The 18,962-nt window shown below is 39.0% G+C and overlaps 2 protein-coding genes across 4 annotated transcripts; one reads left to right on the top strand and one right to left on the bottom strand.

The window, feature by feature from the left end:
• Positions 1 to 1,156: 1,156 nt before the first annotated feature.
• On the bottom strand, positions 1,157 to 7,060 carry LOC135628505 (uncharacterized). Its single transcript, XM_065135202.1, has 10 exons — positions 6,915 to 7,060; positions 6,770 to 6,826; positions 6,627 to 6,686; positions 6,451 to 6,519; positions 6,256 to 6,348; positions 2,807 to 2,911; positions 2,620 to 2,697; positions 2,080 to 2,199; positions 1,851 to 1,944; positions 1,157 to 1,776 (listed from the first exon to the last, which is right to left on the bottom strand). The coding sequence occupies exons 1-10, from the start codon at positions 7,023 to 7,025 to the stop codon at positions 1,583 to 1,585; spliced, it is 981 nt and encodes a 326-aa protein (XP_064991274.1). The 5' UTR covers positions 7,026 to 7,060; the 3' UTR covers positions 1,157 to 1,582.
• A 1,300-nt stretch (positions 7,061 to 8,360) lies between these two features.
• LOC135584941 (uncharacterized) lies at positions 8,361 to 18,852 on the top strand. Of its 3 annotated transcripts, XM_065136228.1 has the most exons (9): positions 8,361 to 8,743; positions 9,307 to 9,648; positions 9,988 to 10,247; positions 11,935 to 12,076; positions 12,257 to 12,628; positions 12,769 to 12,900; positions 14,023 to 14,151; positions 14,277 to 16,597; positions 18,528 to 18,852. In XM_065136228.1, exons 1-8 carry the CDS (start codon positions 8,621 to 8,623, stop codon positions 16,578 to 16,580), a joined length of 3,804 nt encoding a protein of 1,267 aa, XP_064992300.1. In that variant the 5' UTR covers positions 8,361 to 8,620; the 3' UTR covers positions 16,581 to 16,597; positions 18,528 to 18,852. The 3 variants fall into 3 exon arrangements, with proteins under 3 accessions (XP_064992300.1, XP_064992301.1, XP_064992299.1); XM_065136229.1 differs by lacking the exon at positions 18,528 to 18,852 and having other exon boundaries at positions 11,959 to 12,076; positions 14,277 to 16,846; XM_065136227.1 differs by lacking the exon at positions 18,528 to 18,852 and having other exon boundaries at positions 8,362 to 8,743; positions 14,277 to 16,846.
• Positions 18,853 to 18,962: the final 110 nt, after the last annotated feature.

Here is an 18,962-nt window from a genome sequence, read left to right as displayed (position 1 = left end):
ATTGCTTTGCATCTATGTCGGTACCGACGCAGTTATCGAGTAACGTTGAAATAAATGCAAGGCAGCGAAAGGGCGACGATCTATTGTGAGTCGAACGTGGCCTTCCTTTGTTGGGCTTGTGATGCATCCGTCCATAGCGCCAACTTCCTCATGACTCGCCATATCCATTAGATCACATGTGTCGCTTGCAACTCCCTCGAAACTGGATGCGATATCTTCGGCATAGGTCCGCAATGGGTTCGCCCTCTTTGTGCTTCCAACGATCTCGATCCTACTGCTTCCCCTTTGTGGCATTCTCGTTCTCTAGCCCTTGTCTCTCCACCTGCGAGTTGACGACGATGCCTCGAGAGAAGAATCTCGTAGATCCTCAACAAATGATCACAAAGTGATCGCCAAGGTGGTTGAGGAGAGAGTGGAGGTCGTCCTGTTGAGTTGGAGCCGAAGGATGGGGTTGCGGAGCAGACAACGATGCATAGAAGCAATGACTCACTCCAAGAAACAATCGCAGCCCTACCACTACGAGTGGTCCTCGCGGTTGTGTTGTGGTTCACTATCAAGCTACGAGAGTAGGATGCGATAGTGGAAATGGATAGTTGGGTGATACTTTGATGACTAGAGGTGTGCTCCGAAGTGCCTACAAGGCTAATCACTATTATCGTATTATAGATCGCTCGGGTCATTGAATGTGAAGCCCAAGTTGCCAACACAATTGCCCAGCGACATCAACGTAGATACATAGGGTCGGCATCTCTGTCGTCTTCTTCCTCCTCTCCCTTTGCCTCAACTTTTACCATTGATGTCCCTCGATCACAACAACCACTTGTCGTCCAATTAAAATTATCTTTTTACCTATCATTTTTATACTTCCATTAGTAAAATCAATGACGTTAATGTAAATGAAACTAGATATTTCACCTTGATAATTATAGGAATCCAAATATAGATTTTTTAAATTTAAAGACTCTACTAAAAAAATCTAACTATAAGAGATAATATATAATTATTATTATCTTTTTATTGTTCTTTTACCCCTTTCAGTACACTAACAGGAATCGAATCTCCTATGCTACATTTGTTTCATTCTTTAGTCCAGACACGAAAGATTTACACTTGCTACATAGTTCTCGTTGACCAAAGAAAATGTTTCAGCCAAACATAATACAAGATTTACTTTCCTTCCCTCCCTTTTATTTCTTATAAGACTTCAGAAAAAAGTTACTTCCAAATGTAATAGAAAAGATTACACCACAGTCGATTCTATAAATACAGATACCTCATCCTTCTTTACCGCTGCGTGCACAATGCTTATCTCCTCATCACATTCCTTCGCCAGTTGCAGATGACCAATGGATCACAAAGATCTACTCTACCCGAAGCAACAAAAGGAAATAGTCCTTCAAAAAGAGAGAAGCTCAAGGTGTCCTGGATTTCCACGCCTTGGATATCTTGTTGCAGTCTACTGAAACAACATCTCGTTGCTTCTCAATGTTTGCTACCTTTATCATCTTTCGTTATCCGGAACTTTATTGTGCATTAATCAACCAAATGCACAACAAAAAGACCTTCAGATGGAAATCTAACGTCAAGACATTCTGGACTTCCAAGCCTTGGATATTTTTCTTGCGAGATAACGAGCAGCAGCCACTCCGCCAGTAGCAGCTAATCCAGACATTGCCTGCCTCGCACTGGATATCATTACAAGATGTCTCAAAGCTTTGGTCACACGGTTAGCAGCCAATTCTCTAGAAGTAATGATGGTCTGGGGCTTTTTGATTCCTACAATAGAAATTGATCTCGGTTTCATATGGGCTCATAGCCGAATCTTACCATCATCAGAACGAGGGTCATACCTGATCCATCTATCTCATGCTTCATTCCTAAACGTCTTTGGATGGTCCAAGGAAGAGAGAAGAAATGATTCCTTGTCGCTGATAAACCACAGTCCTACCAAAATGTTTATCATATTTCACCATGAAATAATGTGTCAGTTTCAATCTATGAACATGGTAGATAAGTTAACCAAGTTATAATGTACAAACTCATTAGATCATTTGCCAAAACTTCAGGAAATGAAGAAACCTGTTCAAATTCATGACCAGCAGAAGGAATCTGAAGCAACCCTTCAGCCGCAAACTCTTGTAGTGATGGCTTATACATGGACTGAAACGATGTAAAACTTCCACGGACAATGTTCTTTACCTGTTGATTCACCATATGAAACACAAAAAAAGACAGGCATGATGGAATGATGTTTTACAGATTAAGAAGTTGCATTTGTTTTTCCAATTCAATTTGCTTATCTGAGGAATTGAACAAAAAAAGGTATGTAATGGTCAATCTTTTCACTAGACAAATACATAATGAAAATGCAATTCTATTAGTATGTTACTGAGGAATTGCCAGTTCCATGAAAAATGAAATCAAACATCCTGCTGAAGCTCCAATTTCAAACTTACATACAGTAGTTTATGTAAATTAGATAATTGCTTATAGCAAATATATAGCTAAGCTGAAACAGATAACCATCATAAAATTGCTTTAGATAGTAGCATATATTCTTTGGTGGATTAGGCAGGGAAACACTGTCTGAGTGACCGTGTCAGATGTGAGTTTACTGACCTTATTCTTGTCCTCTGCAAACAGCATTCGCAAATCACCCATGTACGAAAGACTACAGATTTTAGCATATAGATCTTCCTAAATCATAAGAAACTTTTAATAAGAAATTTAGGTAATCCAATAGGCAAGTGGAAAAACAATCCCCTATTAGAAACTGTAAGATCACAGTTAACAACAGAAAGTACACCTCACTAAATTTAGCTGGTAAAAGGAGTAGTGAAGCAGAAGTTGCTGCTTTCAGGTTAATCAAGTTAACCTTTTGTATATCCCAGTTATCAATTAGGACCTGAACCTGTAAGAAACATGAAACTAAACAATATAAAGATAAATAAAATGAAGCATCTTAGAGATATGCAGAACATCAGTGTACACATCAAGTTGATAAAAAGGACTGTCTAAAGAGATACGACCAAGCACAATCATGCATGTAGGTATATGAAATAATGTTTATTAGATTATTACAAAAGAAAAGAAACACACGTCTTTAAAACCCTAGGCAAGTTCTCTAGTCAAGCATCCTTGCGTCAGTCAAACTCTATCATCATTGGTTAATATGAGTCACATCACTACGAAACAACACAAATGATCATATATACTTCTATCTACGGTTCATAATTTCGTATTATACCAACGAATCGAGCTCTGCTCGGTACAGTATGGTACACCAAGTTGGTACGTATATATATATATATATATATATATATATATATATAATACAAAAATATAAAAATCAATATATAAAAATATTAAAATAATATTAAAAATAAAAAAAGGAGGCGAACATTGCCTCAGCGACGTTGCCTCCTCTTCTTCTCCTCGTCGCGTCAGACGAGGAGAAGAACGCAGTCTTCTCCGCATCTGCGGCGTTCGACGAAAATGTTGAAGGTCGCAAACGTCTCCGGCCTTCGGCGAAGAACGCTGCGAAGAAGAAGCCAAGTCGCCGCCTCTCCGTTATCTCCTAGATCAGGATCGTTGAGGGAGGGCGACGTTGGATCGGGAAGCATTGAGGTTCTCCCGATTCTCCCTCTTCTTTGAGTGCCTTCTCCCTCTTCTCCCTTTACGCTTCTTCTTCCCTCACCGTAGCCAGGCTGATACCGCTCGGTAGCGAGTGACGACGGTCGAAATCGACCGTTACTGTCCGATACCGGGCTAGATCAATGGTACCGCCCAGTAGCGGGCGGTCCCCAGCAGACCGGTACGTACTGCCCAGTATGGGCGGTATAATTCGAAATTAGAATCCTTGCTTCTATCATTTGTTGACAACTATATATGATGATTTTCATGATGCCAACCCCATTGTTTCCATATGCAGCTTGTCATATAAATACTATAGACATGGAAAAGAGAACACTCCTAAATGGACCTACCTCACAAAGATGATTATAGTTTCACTTCCATACGTAAACCGTCACCACACTCTTTCAAAGTGTTATTTCTGTTTATTCTGCACTACATTCTTATTTATCCCTGCCCCTTCTATTAAGGTTAAATAAACCTCAAATAACTAGATTTGGCCCCTTAATTCATCTTCAAGCAGAATGTCTTACCACTGTTCAAACTCGATATATTTTATTTGGCACACAAGCCTCACAGTTGGTTCCTCGTATCAAGAATATTACCAACCGAAATTCGCTGTAGACATGATGTGGACCCATTACTTGCTCCAACCAAGGAGGTAGCTTAGGCCCTGTGGTTTTAACCACTTGAGATGCACTGACTACCTTTTGACACTAACAGGTTAACTAGCACTAGTCAAATTTTACGGAGACAAACAAACATAGGTTACAAGAAAAGAAAAGAAAAGGCATGAAGCAAAGGGCAAATAGTGATCGTCTCTCTTTCCTATCCAATTTGTTACTTACTTTAAACATATATAAGAAAATATTGATCAACTGGTTGTCAAAACTGGTGAAAGTTTATGCATCTGAAAATGAACAAAACACAAAAGGTACCATAAAATTAAATAGTGAAAAAATTAACGAATATAACCCAGAATATGCATAACAAACGCATAAAGATGGCAAAATAGAGAACTGTCACAACTAGCACCAAGACATCATCTAGATGCTCTGTTTCTAGAAGATAATTGCTGAAACATAGTGACTGGATAGAGAACAAAGAGAAAAGGGTTTATAGGAGTTGATATCAAAAGAAAAAGAAACATAAAGCTGAGATGAATTTTAATGTGAAAAAAAAGAACAAGATGATATATAAAGTAAATGCAAAAGAACAAGAATGGATATGATCTAATCAAGGTCCACTAACTCTTCCTAGTTTACCCTTCACTATACTGTAGCATTTGGATGCATTATACTCTTAAATGAACAATAAAAAATTTAAATAGTTAAGAAATAATATAAAAAAACTTGTAAAACCATTTGCATAATAACGTAGTAGACCTACCCAATAAATCAAAACATTTCAAGCAACCCAGTAACAAAATTTATGTGTATCAAAATGTATCAAAGCTATCGTCAAACTTGGAATAATTCATGTCATTATGAGAAAAATACAATTGTGTGGTAGTAAGCTTGAAAGAAAAAGAAAAATAAGTTATGAAAAGGAGAAAATAGTGTCTAACTGTTAGTTTCAGTATACTTGGACATAATTGTTGAAGTATTGAAAATTCATAATCTGATTTTGTTTTTCCAAGGAAAAAGGAACAGTTGAAGTTAATGAATAGTTATCCAAGTAGACAAGTTTACATTTAATCAGTGCTTAAAAGGCTAGCTAGAAAATATTTCTCTGAAGCTGCATATAGTGGAACAAGTCACATGTGGAGACCAGCTGTAAGGAAAACACAATCAAAGTCTAGCCTGGAGTTCTCCAGAGCGCATTGAAAGAAGTTACTTAAGATTCAGGACATGCTAAGTTTCCTTGTAAAGAACTATGTAGCATAACTGAGGAGTGCTCTCATCAGCCTCAGCAAAGGGCTAAAACATAAGAGTCATAACCAACAATATTATAAGAAAATACACTATAGAATTTCTTTAAGAAAAGATGGCAAATTAAATCCAATGAGAACCACATCCATGAGGAAAACCGGATTTGCAAGTCAGAAAACCGTCATCTCTCTTCTACATTCTCAATTGCCGGAGATAAATGTGAAACTCCAACAAAACCCTTAATTTCTTTTGCCAAGATTTCAAAAGAAAGAAGATAGCATAAGAAAACAAAAAAAACTAGGTCTTGGGCAAAAGTAGTTGCTTGCATCACATTTTTCTTGAGACGTGTCATAAACTCAACAAAATGAAAAATTCCATTTGTGGCCATTATATAAATAAAGAGCCAATACATAAGATCTTGAGTGTTGACTGTTTGGAATGAACAATAATCAATAAAAGATCCACAAAACAAAAGAATGAGGGTCTAACTTAGGTTTCTAAAAGATCAGCAAGGATACTTATTAGTGCTTTCTTTGGCATTTCTAGTTTCAATGTGACTAGTCTAAATCTTCAGAAAAGTAGTAGTGGGCAATACAATATGATCGTATTCATGTGAGATATCAATGCCCAAACATGGGCGTTATCAAGAAATACGGCAAGCTCACACCACAGAGGAAATGAAATGGACATCAAGGTATTCATAATGAGCAAATCTCAATCTAACCAAGTACCACCTCAAGCAATGACATACAGGTTTCTGCAAACGGCCGCTCAGGTAGAACCTGTCCCACGTCAGTACATCCATAGCCAAATCATGCATCTGCACGACTCCATACTTTATCATCTGCTAAGCATCCGAACACCAGGCTTGAATCATCCATACGAACCCAACACCAAATACCAAATTACTGTAAAGGAAAAGCTTGGAATTAAAACCTACACAAACCTTATCCTTCCACTCCACAAACGGATTGAAGTGCACACCGACGCCAATCCCATATGCAACCCAATTGATCTGAGCAAACAGATAACATAAACCCAACGCATTGAAGTAAATCCCAAGAATTCATTTTTCTTCATTCTCAAGCAACCATAACCAAAGTAATCGACAGAGAAGCTCACCGCCGACGGGCCAAGCCGCCCCATCCATTTCGAGTAGTGGTGCCTGTTCCTTTCCAAATTCTGTGGTTGGCTCCGATCACAATCATGTAAGTTAAATTCATTGCGGATTCGGAGAGAAGATCATCAAGAAATGAAGCACTTGCCTCGGAATGCCACTGGATGGGGTCTGCGACGCCCAAGATGTAATCCACCATGGAGGTCTGAGGACATGCGAACAGATGGGGATCAGTGGAGCAACAGAAGGCGTCGGATGAGGCGGAGGAGAGGAAGACAGAGGAGCGATTCGACCTTGTCACTGTTGTTAGGGAGGAGAGAGGAGCCGTAGACGCAGCAGAAGTCGACGGCAGGGAGAAGTTCGAGCGGGCCGGCGAGCTCCGCTCGTCTTCGATGCTCCTCCATGGCTGCTGCTATTGCTGCCACGAGAGGGCTCCGCTCGGGTCTATTTAGGTCTCAGTCGAGAACGATCCATTCGCGTCTTGATCGCATTCGACGAAGCGCTTCGGCCGCGCCGCGTCGCGACTCAGGTCCGACTCGATTGAGATGACTGGACTCGACCATTTCATACCAAGTCACCAATAGGTTTCCAATTAGACTAATCGAACAATTCGGGCTCAATTAGTCAGACCATTTGGTCAAACCCTCTTCAATTCAATTGATTGTTTGGAGTCCACAATAATTGATGGGCGCTTGGAAGAATTCCAATCATTTTAATGGTGGAATTTGACCCAAATCTTATTAAGCTCTAATACGTACAACGAATATATAATTATCGATATATCTATCAAATCATTTCTATGATTAAGATTGAAACTATGATCAGCCAGGCTGTTCTATTTCATCAGGTGCGGGTGGCGAAATTATTTCAAGGAATTAATGCCCCATCCGGGTTACTCCTTCCGAACGACCTCTCCACTTCGGACGACAAGAACGTCACCCTAGAACTTACCAGTCTCATAATTGGAAATCGCATGGGGCACACAGGGACTTACCTCTACACCATCTTTCTATGCCGCTACGTCGGGTTGAACGAGTGAGTAAAAATAAACAGGTGGAAAATTCTTTCAGAGGTGACCTTTCGGAGCCGCACTTTTAAATGACCAAAACACACTCAAGTATATGAAGAGGAGTACTATCGTGGAGGAGGTTAAAATAGTCATTTCAGTTAACATTCTATTTACGGAATTTTAAAGAAGGTTTATGTAATAATTTATTTCATAGAGGGGTCTTCCGCAAAAGAAAGAGCTCATGGCTGGTCCCACCCTCGAAGACAATCCTAACCATCTATTTTACATCCTGTCAAATCTGATGGTCAGGATCAAATCCAAGAACCTGATATGCCATCGCGCTATCCACCGTCTGATTAGTTTCTCTGGAAGCAGCGGACGGCAGATCTCTTTAATCGCACACGTTCACTCCTCACTTGCGGAACACGTTAGTGCGGCGCCCGCTGCTTGGTGATCGACAGTGCTGTGGCCACGGCCTCCGACTAACGTGGGCCACCTCGATTCCGGTGGGTCCCCACGTGGAACTCGCACCATTGCGCGCGGACGCTTGTTACGGCCGCCATGGAGGGGGATTAATATTCGTGCGCTCGATGTCTTCTCTCGCGGAAACGCCCCTTCAAAGAAGCGAAATGTCACCGCCATAAGAGAAATATAACCGGGAACGGTTAACGGAGGACTTAACCTTCGCCTTTTTAACCCAGCGACTAAAAAAGCGATAAAATCACATCGAGAAAACCCCCCCCCTCTTCACCGTCCCTCTCGCCCATCGTAACCCCCTCCACGCGTTCCCTCCTCGGTTCCGATCGCCTCTGCGGCCGATCCCTGCGATCCCCATCCGACGGCCCTCAGATCCCGCTCCGCTGCCACTGCTGCCGACGACGACCGCCTTTTCGCGTCCGGTCTGACTCGGATTCCCTGGTGGCTGGGATGGACAGCTTGAGGAGAGGCGGATCCGCGAGGCTTTGCTGTTGAGGGGAGGAACGAGACAAGATGCCTGGTCTGTTGACGAGGAGCGCGCAACTCGGCAGTGCCCCGGCACCCGCCCGATCGGCGTCGCCCGATGGCATCTGGTCCAAGCACCGCGATAGCATCACCTTCGATCGGCTACAGAAGGTAATTGCTCGGATCGATCGGTTTTGTTGTCTCGATTTGTCTTCACGTCTGTTTGAGCATAGTTCTTGATTTGGATCTGGTTTTTTTTTATTTTTTTGCTTTCCTTTTCTGAGTTGTGGATTGATTTTTGGGGGTTTTACATGAGATAAATCTTCATTTGTTTGGATGAGAGGGTAGAATGGTTCGGGAATTTATATGGAGCAAGTTACGTTTTGGTTTCGATAAGATGACACAAAAACCAGGGCCGAAACAGGAGGTTATCAGCATATCTTAATATGTTCACTGTATGCTTATATTGGGCAGTGCGAATTTAGGTCCAACAATCTGTTATGCTCGTGTTTGACAAATATTAATTGCTGAACAGGCCGGCTTGCATTTTTAGATATAAGTGAACGATGAACAAAGAAAATAAAAGAAGTCTCACTTGGGACTCTTATGTTGTTTTGCCAACTAATAAACAATGAGGCCTTTTCTGTTCTTGATGAATTTATTTTTATTCATTTATTAATTTACATGGTTTGGTATGCCAAGCATTAATCTTATTATCAATGCAAATGAATTAGTTCTGGAGCGAGCTACCCCTTGACACACGAAAGGAGCTCCTGAGACTAGACAAACAGACACTGTTTGAACAAGCTAGAAGGAACCTCTACTGTTCCAGGTGCAACGGATTGCTTCTGGAAGGCTTCTCACAGATTATCACCTATGGAAAGTCATTGCAGCAGGAAGGTGCCAGTTTTCGATATTTTGGTAGTGAAGGAACTTGCCAATCTCAGTACAGAAATGATCATGAGGTGCAGGATCCATCATTGCATCCTTGGGGAGGCCTGACAGCGACTAAGAATGGTGTTCTGACAGTTCTCGACTGCTTCATATGTGCAAGGTCACTGAAGACACTCCAGAATGTAAGTAATACGTGCTATTTTGATCCTTCTTTTTAGTGTTTTAAAACATGTAATTTTATAGCTTAATGCAATATTTTTGCTTATTCTGATCTGCCAACTTTTTAGGTATCCTTAATTTGTATGGTTCTCTCTTTTCTACATCTGATCTTTCTATTTCTTGCCTTTCTACATATAGTCTTTTGGTGTAGGTAGATTTCCTTTGTTGATCTTAACCTTACCAAGAAAATTATTAGTTTCAAAGTGGCAGACTAATAATCCATCTTATTGCATTACCATGTTTCTTTTCTGATTGTCACATTGTTGAAATGCATCACTCTTCCATTTTTGGTTGTTGTGTAGGTGTTTGATAGTGCTCGAGCTAGGGAACATGAGCGTGAATTGCTTTACCCTGACGCGTGCGGTGGTGAAGGCAGGGGTTGGATTAGCCAAGGGATGGCTAATTATGGTAGAGGGCATGGAACCCGAGAAACCTGTGCTTTGCATACTGCAAGGCTTTCGTGTGATACACTTGTGGATTTTTGGTCTGCCCTGGGCGAGGAAACTAGATCATCCCTCCTGCGTATGAAGGAAGAAGATTTCATTGAGAGGCTTATGTACAGGTGGGAATTATTTTTCCTCTTAATTTTGTTTTCTTTTGTGGGAACATCTTTTTCATAGGGGATAATGATTCTTAATAAGTTACTATCAACTGAAAAAAAAGGTAGTGGTTGGTACTAAGTTACTATAAGCATTCTATATGCATATATGGTCTATAAAGTATTTAACTAAAAGAATGCTGTCCTACCATAGAATCTCAGACAGTTGTTTTTGGCAAGGATAATGATCATTTGAACCAAACGAGGAAAGAAGAGGTTGTTGCTAGACTGAACTACAAAACTTTAAAGATCAAGCTTATCGTATTGGTATGTCTGTATAGGCTCCAAGGTAATTTTTAAAGATAAATAGAGCAGATAGCTTCTATCCCCAAAATTGTTAGTTATTAGATTGAGAGTGATGTTAGATGCAAATAGCTGGTAACTGAACAATAAAACAATTGAAGTTGTGTTTGATTGCAGAAGATTGAAAGTGAAATAGGACGGACATTGAGAAAAAGTCATGCTGACAAAGAGAGTGAATGATTATAGGGTAAATATTTAACAGAATTTTAGCCGAGAAAAAAAAAGGGTATTCTAACTGCTGTAGTTGCTCAACTAGTTCAATGGCTTCTTGAAGTTTGATGGTAATTTGTATTTGAACTTTAGCATGGTAATACCATGATTGAAGTTATTAACCTTAGCCTTTATTACATAAAGGAAGGAGGATGTATTGGAAAATTTTGTGAAGATGATTAAACTAAGTACATCATATCATCTTCAACTTTCTAAATCCCATAATATTGTTGATTCTGTAGTCTAGAATTGCTCTGGCTTGGTGCCCATCACAGGAATTCTATACCACTCTAGGTTATAAACATGCCAGCTTTGTTCGAAGTGGTCTCACAGTTAACTTGTAGTTTATTGTTTTAACCATGGTTTTAAAAACCTATTGGACTGGTACCTATTAAGTGACATTTATTGGTCTAGTCCGGTATGCACAACTTGTATTTTCTGGTTGTATAGACTGGTATCTACAGCTATCAGCAATACATACTGACTCATGTTCTTGGTTTGACCAGTTGATATCCACCGGTAAGTATGTATTGGTTGTTATTTACTGGTCCAACTGTTACATACCAATCAATGTGCCACAGAAACTTATTTGCAATAGGTGGTTACTTTTCAAAAGAAAAGAAGCTTGAAAAAGTCTAAGAAGAGAGATGAATTGAATGGATATGACGATTAAAGGAGGAAGCTATGAACCGGTGTATTTACAACTTTATGGCTCCAATCATCTTCATATGAATACATTACAAATTCCATGCATTCATAGGCAGAATATGTGGCTGCTTTTTTTCTTTTTGTTCCTCATAATACGATTATTTTTTACTTAACTATTGTTGTTATTTTTGGCATTGTACATAGGTCCTTATAGCATTTACCTCTTACACATTTGCCCATTTGGTTTTATTCATCCTTCAAATAGGTCTTTAATGAATCTCATCCTATAGTTGGTTAATATTACTGTTTATTTGTACTGAATTTCATGGTTTCTTATTTGATACTTGTTAATATTCCTTTAGTAATATTTACAATATTTAAATGTGAACATACATGCACTATGCAGAGCCTTGACCTCCTGCATAAGTCAACCACTTCTCTGAACATTTGCTTGCTTACTACTGTTGTAAATTCAATTTCAATGCCACAGGTTTGACAGCAAGAGGTTTTGCAGAGATTGCAGAAGAAATGTCGTTCGTGAATTCAAGGAGTTGAAAGAATTGAAGCGCATGCGGAAGCAACCTCGCTGCACTAAGTGGTTTTGTGTTGCAGATTCAGCTTTCCAATATGAGGTTTGCTTCGCCAGAAATATCAGTGATGATAATGTTATCTTTATTTTGCTTGTCCAAATTGTCATCTTAATGTTAAATTTCTCTTCTCAAATGCGATCTGTTACAAAATTCATTATCAAAACTTTGAATGTTCTTTGCTAATCAAGGTACCAAATGACTTTGACATATTTACATGTTCAGGTATCAGAGGATACTGTTCAAGCTGACTGGCACCAGTCTTTTACTGATACAGTTGGAACTTATCACCATTTTGAATGGGCAATTGGAACTGGTGAAGGACAAACAGATATATTGGACTTTGAAGATGTAGGCATGAACGGAAGGGTCCAAGTGACTGGACTTGATCTGGGTGGTTTAGGTGCATGCTTTATTACATTAAGAGCTTGGAAACTCGATGGTCGTTGCACTGAACTCTGTGTAAAAGCTCATGCACTCAAGGGACAACATTGTGTCCATCGCAGGCTTATAGTAGGTGATGGTTTTGTGACAATAACAGTGGGGGAAAGTATTAGAAGGTTTTTTGAACATGCTGAGGAAGCTGAGGAAGAAGAGGTATTTGCCATGGGAATGTGATTTTTGTTAATGCTTATAAATAAGATATTTGTTAGTGATGATACTATTCGTATTCACCAAATTTCTTTTAGTTTTCTTACATTCTATTTTGTCTGGCTTATTGATTATCTGCAACAAAGGATGATGATGTAATGGATAAAGATGGAGATGAACTTGATGGCGGTGGTTCCCGGTCACAGAAGCATGCTAAGAGTTCTGAACTTGCTAGGGAGTTTCTTCTAGATGCTGCAACTGTAATTTTCAAAGAACAGGTATGTCTTAATTTTGATGCCATACCATCATGTTCTGCCCATAGTTGTTTTGTTCTTCCATTAGTCATATACTTCTGAAACCTTTATTTAATTACCATGATAAATTTATTTGGCATGCAGCAATTTCAATTAATTATATTTCTAGGATGCTGTGCTGACTAGGGTTAGCAAACCAGCAGCAAGGTAACATAGTAATGAAAACTACATTTGGGACTCAGGTTACCATCACGTCATCTCAAATTTTGAATAATGATGACACGGGGGATTTTGACTGGTATAATGCATCTTGGCAAGATACATCAACACACTTGCTTGCCTGAATTGGTCAGAAATTCTAGCTATAACGCAAATTAATTGGTGCCAGTAAGTATTAGACAACACAGGTTGGTGCAATATTCCTTGTGCTGATTGAAACTTGAACTATCACAACCTAGAAAGCATTCTGTACATATCATTTATTTTACACCAACATACTCTTCATTTATTGCTGTCACTTCTGCATGCATGGATAAAAATAGTTTGGTACTCCAGGAACAACTTCAAACATAGGGTTGCAAAATATGAAAAAAAATCAAGGATATGATAAATAAAGAGAAGAGTGGTCAAAGAGAAGTTGTTTCTTGCGTCTATGAATAAAAAAAAAATGCAGTGATAATGTTATTCATGGCAGCAGGTACAGTGTGTGTTTTATCTTTATTACTTCAGACAATGTGGTTCTTGCATCTGTCACGTTGTTGATCAATGATTTTCAAGAGCCATCTGGTAGAACGAGTTATATAACTTTGTAGTATTACAAGTCCCTTGTGTTTATATTAGGCTGTATTACAGTAAAGGCCTTTTATCTTTATGTTTCTTAGTTATAGCTTGAACATAAATCTTCATTGGACCTGATAATCCAATGTGAACCTGATAATATTTCTGGATCCAATAGCTCATCATATCAGATATGAATTGGAATCCTAGGTGGCTATGACCCTGCTCTATTTGATAGCACCAGTAAAAGTATATTCTTGGAAAGGAGAAAGAGGGAAAACATGAATCATGTATTGTACCAATTCTCTCATATGCATACAATGAAAAGACCAAGCATCACTTTGTAACTAACAGGTTATGTTCTCCCAGGTGGAAAAGGCTTTCAGAGAAGGTACAGCACGGCAAAATGCACACTGTATATTTGTTTGTCTTGCGCTAAAATTGCTGGAAGAACGGCTTCATGTTGCTTGTAAAGAAATTATTACATTAGAAAAGCAGGTATGCTGTTGTTGCTGGGCTATTCAATTAAAATTTAAAACCAAAATTTTCCATTTTAAAATGGCAGGAAGGTTATGTGAAGTGGCCATTGTTTTACATTTTAATTTCATCTAATAATCTTTCAGACTAGACTTCTTGAGGAAGAGGAAAAAGAGAAAAACAAAGAAGAAGAGCGTAAGGAGAGGAGGAGGACAAAAGAACGGGAAAAGAAGCTTAGAAGAAAAGAGAGGCTAAAAGAGAAAGGGAAGGAAAGGAAGCTTATTGAATCAAAGTCACTTTGTGATGTTTTTCCTGCAACTACAAATGGATCATCCTCAAGTACTCATGGTGAATCAATTAACATTCCTGATTCTGGAGATTTTGTTAGTGAACCAAGAGATATTTCTCTGCTTGAATGCCCTGTTTCTCCTGATATTGCTGATGAACTATCCTCATGTGGAAGTATTTACATGACTGATGCTCTACCACAGCAAACCGATGTTGATGAAAAATTTTATAACAGGAATGCATCCGAGTGTTCAAAATCATTGAACCGGAAATTGAGACCTAGGAAAGATTATCTTTTTGATCAAGCATCCAACTGGTATGATAGACGTCGATGTTATATTAGTGATGAGTGTATCAATCAACAAGAGGAGGCTGATACCAGGGTATGTTCTTCTAGGGGCATAAATGGCTTGCGCAGGCCACCAAGTGAAAGGTTTGTGAAGAATAATCATCGAAAATGCAATCTCAAATTTCACTGTTCACATTCTAGAGTTCGAGATAAATTTGACCTTCAGTCTTGTAGATGTCAACAAGATGATTACAGTGAAAAGGATGGGTATCACATTTCTATGATTAGATTGGGTAGGGAGATCAAGACTGTCAGTAAAACAGAACGTGCGATGGATTTGCCTAGGTGTTCCTATCGGAATGCCAAATACGGTAATGGCTGTTACTTGCCAGATAATCTTGGCAGTATGAAAACAAAGCATGTTGGTGATACTGCAAGCAAAGAGATTCTCCATACAAAGCAGATTTGGGAGCCACTGGCTGCACGGAAAAAGTGCTCTACAGGCAATCCTGATTCTAAGAACACCTTGAGAACTGTTAGTGGGGTTGAACCCTTGAAGGAGATTGGTTTTGACAAAGGTGAAAATGGACATCATCAACCTATTGGATTTGAGTCATTTGATAATATGTGCTCATCCGAGTGTTCAGGCAAAGTTGACACTTCAATTAGTTGTCAGTATCATGAAGATCATGATAATTCAGACAAGTTTGGTTCTAATATTAACACTGCTTTTCAGAATGGATTTGGCCTTGTAAAAAGGACAGAATATCATTCAAACAATAATATAGAAGAAAAACAGAGCCCCATTAAAATCAGTTGTTCTGAGCCAGTAAGGAGCTCTTCTAGTTCAGATAATTGCTTCTCTTGTCCTAGTGAGGGGGATGGCAGCACCAGCTCTTCAAGTCCTCAAAATGCAGAATCATCCTTGACTTCAGATTCAGAAGATGCTTGCCAACAATCTTGTGGCGGAGATGCATCAATATATAATAGTGATTCCTTCCATAGATATCTAGATGAATCTCCAGATGACAAGATTATGACAAATGGAGATGGTTCTTTGGCAAATAGTTCTGCTGGATTTCCAGCTGAGAACCATGTAGAATGTGATTTTTCAGGAGAGAACTCAAGTTCTGGCCAAGACTCAAATAATGGACGATTTGGTTTTGTTGTGGCTCCTCCACTGAATCATATGCTTCCAGTGCCAAACCATAGTATACATGTTCCATTTATTCCCTCACCAACTGTGGGCTACCATACCAGAAATGTAGGTTTGTGGTCAGCTCCTCCTTGTAATGGATTCATGCCACTTCCTCAGGCAAATCACTGTTTGCTCCAAAGTCATCTTAGCTATGGTCTGCCGGCAAATAGACCATCAGATTTCAGCATGCATTGCAATAATGTACAACCATTGACTGTTCCTGTTTTTGACCGAAGCAAGCAATTCTTGTACCAGACAACTGACAGAATGAATGTTGGAAACTCAAAATTCCAAAACAAGCTTTCCAACTCCTGTAGGTTTCAGCAGTTACACACTTCAGTTGAACCAATAGGTAGTCAGTGTTTTCCTGGAAGGTCATTTTCAGATAGACAGCTCCCATCAAAACCATCTGCAGGGAAAAATAACAATGCTGAACATTGTGTTAAATCACATAATGAGAGTCCATCCTTCTCTTTATTTCACTTTGGTGGTCCAATGGCTGGAACTACTGCTGGATTTAATGGTAAACTACCGTCTTTGAAAGATGGAGGTATGGAAGGATTTATTTCCAACTTAAGTACAGCTCAGGGTCAGGTTTGCTCGAAAGAGGAAATAAAGGTTGAAGAGTACTGCTTATTTTCTTCTAAAAATGATGCAAGATTTTCTTTCCTTTAATGCAGTTCATCCAGCAGGTATGCTGCATTCGTTAGACTTTGCTGCTCCAGCTGTGAAAGTGTGAGCAATTGTGGTTGATATAAATAATCTTTGCCAAAAATTTTAGCATATATTCTTTGGTTGGTGTGTCCAATTTGTGCTTCTTGTTTCGGATTGTAAAAATGAAAATCGAGTGGTTGTGGTATATCTTTTTTCCTCCAAACCTCTATCATTGTTTATGAAAATTTGGTTGCTTACTATAGTATTGACATTCCTAGCACTTGGAATATATTTTCTTCAAAAGACTTGTTCTGGAAAGCCAATGTTGTTGTTTCTACAGGAGCTCATGAAGATCTTAACATCTTCATCATGAACTGGCCGAATTTTAGCAAAAAATAAAAGACACTCATATTATCGTTTAACAAGTATCTGGAAGATGTAAAATACCAAGTCAGCACAATATCTATTCAACTTTGTTCTTCTCTTTGATTTGAATTGCTCCTCAGATACTAGTTTCGATTTATCTATCCTTTCCATTCACAGAATTCTACAACATGCCTTATGAACATACAGTTTCTTTACTCAATTTACCTGACCATTGGTTTCGGAGCACACTTGAGGATCTTTATTTTGTTTTAGATAACTTTACACTGGAGTCTTTTCCCAGCATGTTGTCATTTAAGTTTCTTCTTTAGTGGGTAAGGTGTAGGTTTCTTGCTGCAAGTGTTATCATGATCTGACTTGGTCAGGCCTATCTTAATTCTAATTCTTGATAACTTTTCGACTGATCATCTAGAATGCCTTGGAGAACAGAGTGCAACAAGCAATAGATAGAAGTATCAGACTAGGAAGTTTTGACTTGCAGAAACATAGAGCACCCAAGAATTTGCCCTGTAGAATTCTTCTCCCATGCTCAAGTTAGGAAAAATATTGTTAGGGAAAATTTTTCATATCGATCGTTGGGGAAAATATTGCCCATTTTGATTTGATGGTGATGTGACAGATGAGCTGGTCAAACTGTAGCAGAGTTTGTTGAATGGATATTCTCCATCGTTGATACGCGTCAACTTTGTGGTTGGTTTATTTCCCCACCTCAACATTCAAAGAATGAGTTGACTTTGCTAGATCCTGAGTTTTCTCTTGAGATTCTACCATATGACTTCCAAATAGCGACTTGAATTGTTCAAGCAAGATCATTGCTAGTTTGGTCTAGCAGATTGGAGGATTTAATAGGTGTTGTACACCTGGATTCAGAGTTTGATCAGTTTGTTTTGGTCTGTGAGCAGGTTCAAATCCTAAATGTAGTCATGATGAAGATGGTAGAGGCTAGTTGGCGTGTCAAACATTGGTGATAACAACTGTTGTAGTGAAAGGCTAGCTATAGTTCATAAATGGGAATCGTGCTGAGAAACTATTTATTTGAACACCTTTTGATGTTCTTGTCTGATAACATTTTGGACCTACATTGACACAATTATTATTTTACTTGCTACATATGTCATGATTTCAGTTGATGTTGATCTTTTTTGATGCAAACCATACAGCTGGTACAACAAAGTGAACTGGACCTGATATTTCATCTTTTTAATCTGTAGTAAGGAGAATAAATTACAGTTCTTGCAAAATTCTTGAACTTTTATTGCATGATCTCAATGCAACCCATGACTGTTCTTGTTTGTTTGGCCTGGCATGCATGATTCCAATATTTGATTTCTTTGTCAAGCTTTGGAACTGGACTGCAATAATTTTTGTCCTTCAAAGTGGATATGGGGCCATGGAGAAATGAGTTGGCAGTGGTCTTCATCTCTTCTGGTTTTACAAGAGGACGTTCCTTTCTTCAACACCTTGCTGTGTTATTCACTATTAAGCATCTGTTTCTGAGGACATTAATAGATAGCTGTGGACTCCGATAGGCAACTTGATGTTTGGTAGGACTGTTGGATTAACCTGACTTTTCATTTATTGCAGGTTGGAAACAACATTATCTACCACATGAGAATGTAAGTCCAAATCCTGCAAGGCTGCATGCTTGTGCCATTTATTGTTCCTGGTCTAGCTAAAAACCAGAAGCTTAGAGGAATGTAACTCATGAAATTTTGTCCCAATTATATCAGACTAATCCATGTGAAGAAAGATAGATACATGTTCTTGGATTTCTTATAATTCATCAGTGCCCCAGTGAGATCCCTTTTATAAAAAGTGTGAATCTTGTCCCAGTGTGTGATGACAGCAATAATGATATTGGTACTGGGGCTTGATGATAATTTGTAGACAATTGTACTACTCGGTGTGCCCACCCACTGAAATGATTTCTTAGCTTCTGTGTAAAGCTAATTAGAAGAAAAATTGGATTATTGGCTGGGAAAATTATTATGTGCATGACATGGAACAGTAGAACACAGG

The sequence above is a fragment of the Musa acuminata genome, chromosome BXJ3-1 (assembly GCF_036884655.1).
Source record: "Musa acuminata AAA Group cultivar baxijiao chromosome BXJ3-1, Cavendish_Baxijiao_AAA, whole genome shotgun sequence".
Lineage (NCBI taxonomy): Eukaryota > Viridiplantae > Streptophyta > Magnoliopsida > Zingiberales > Musaceae > Musa > Musa acuminata.
This window is presented reverse-complemented; position numbering and strand designations above follow the sequence as displayed.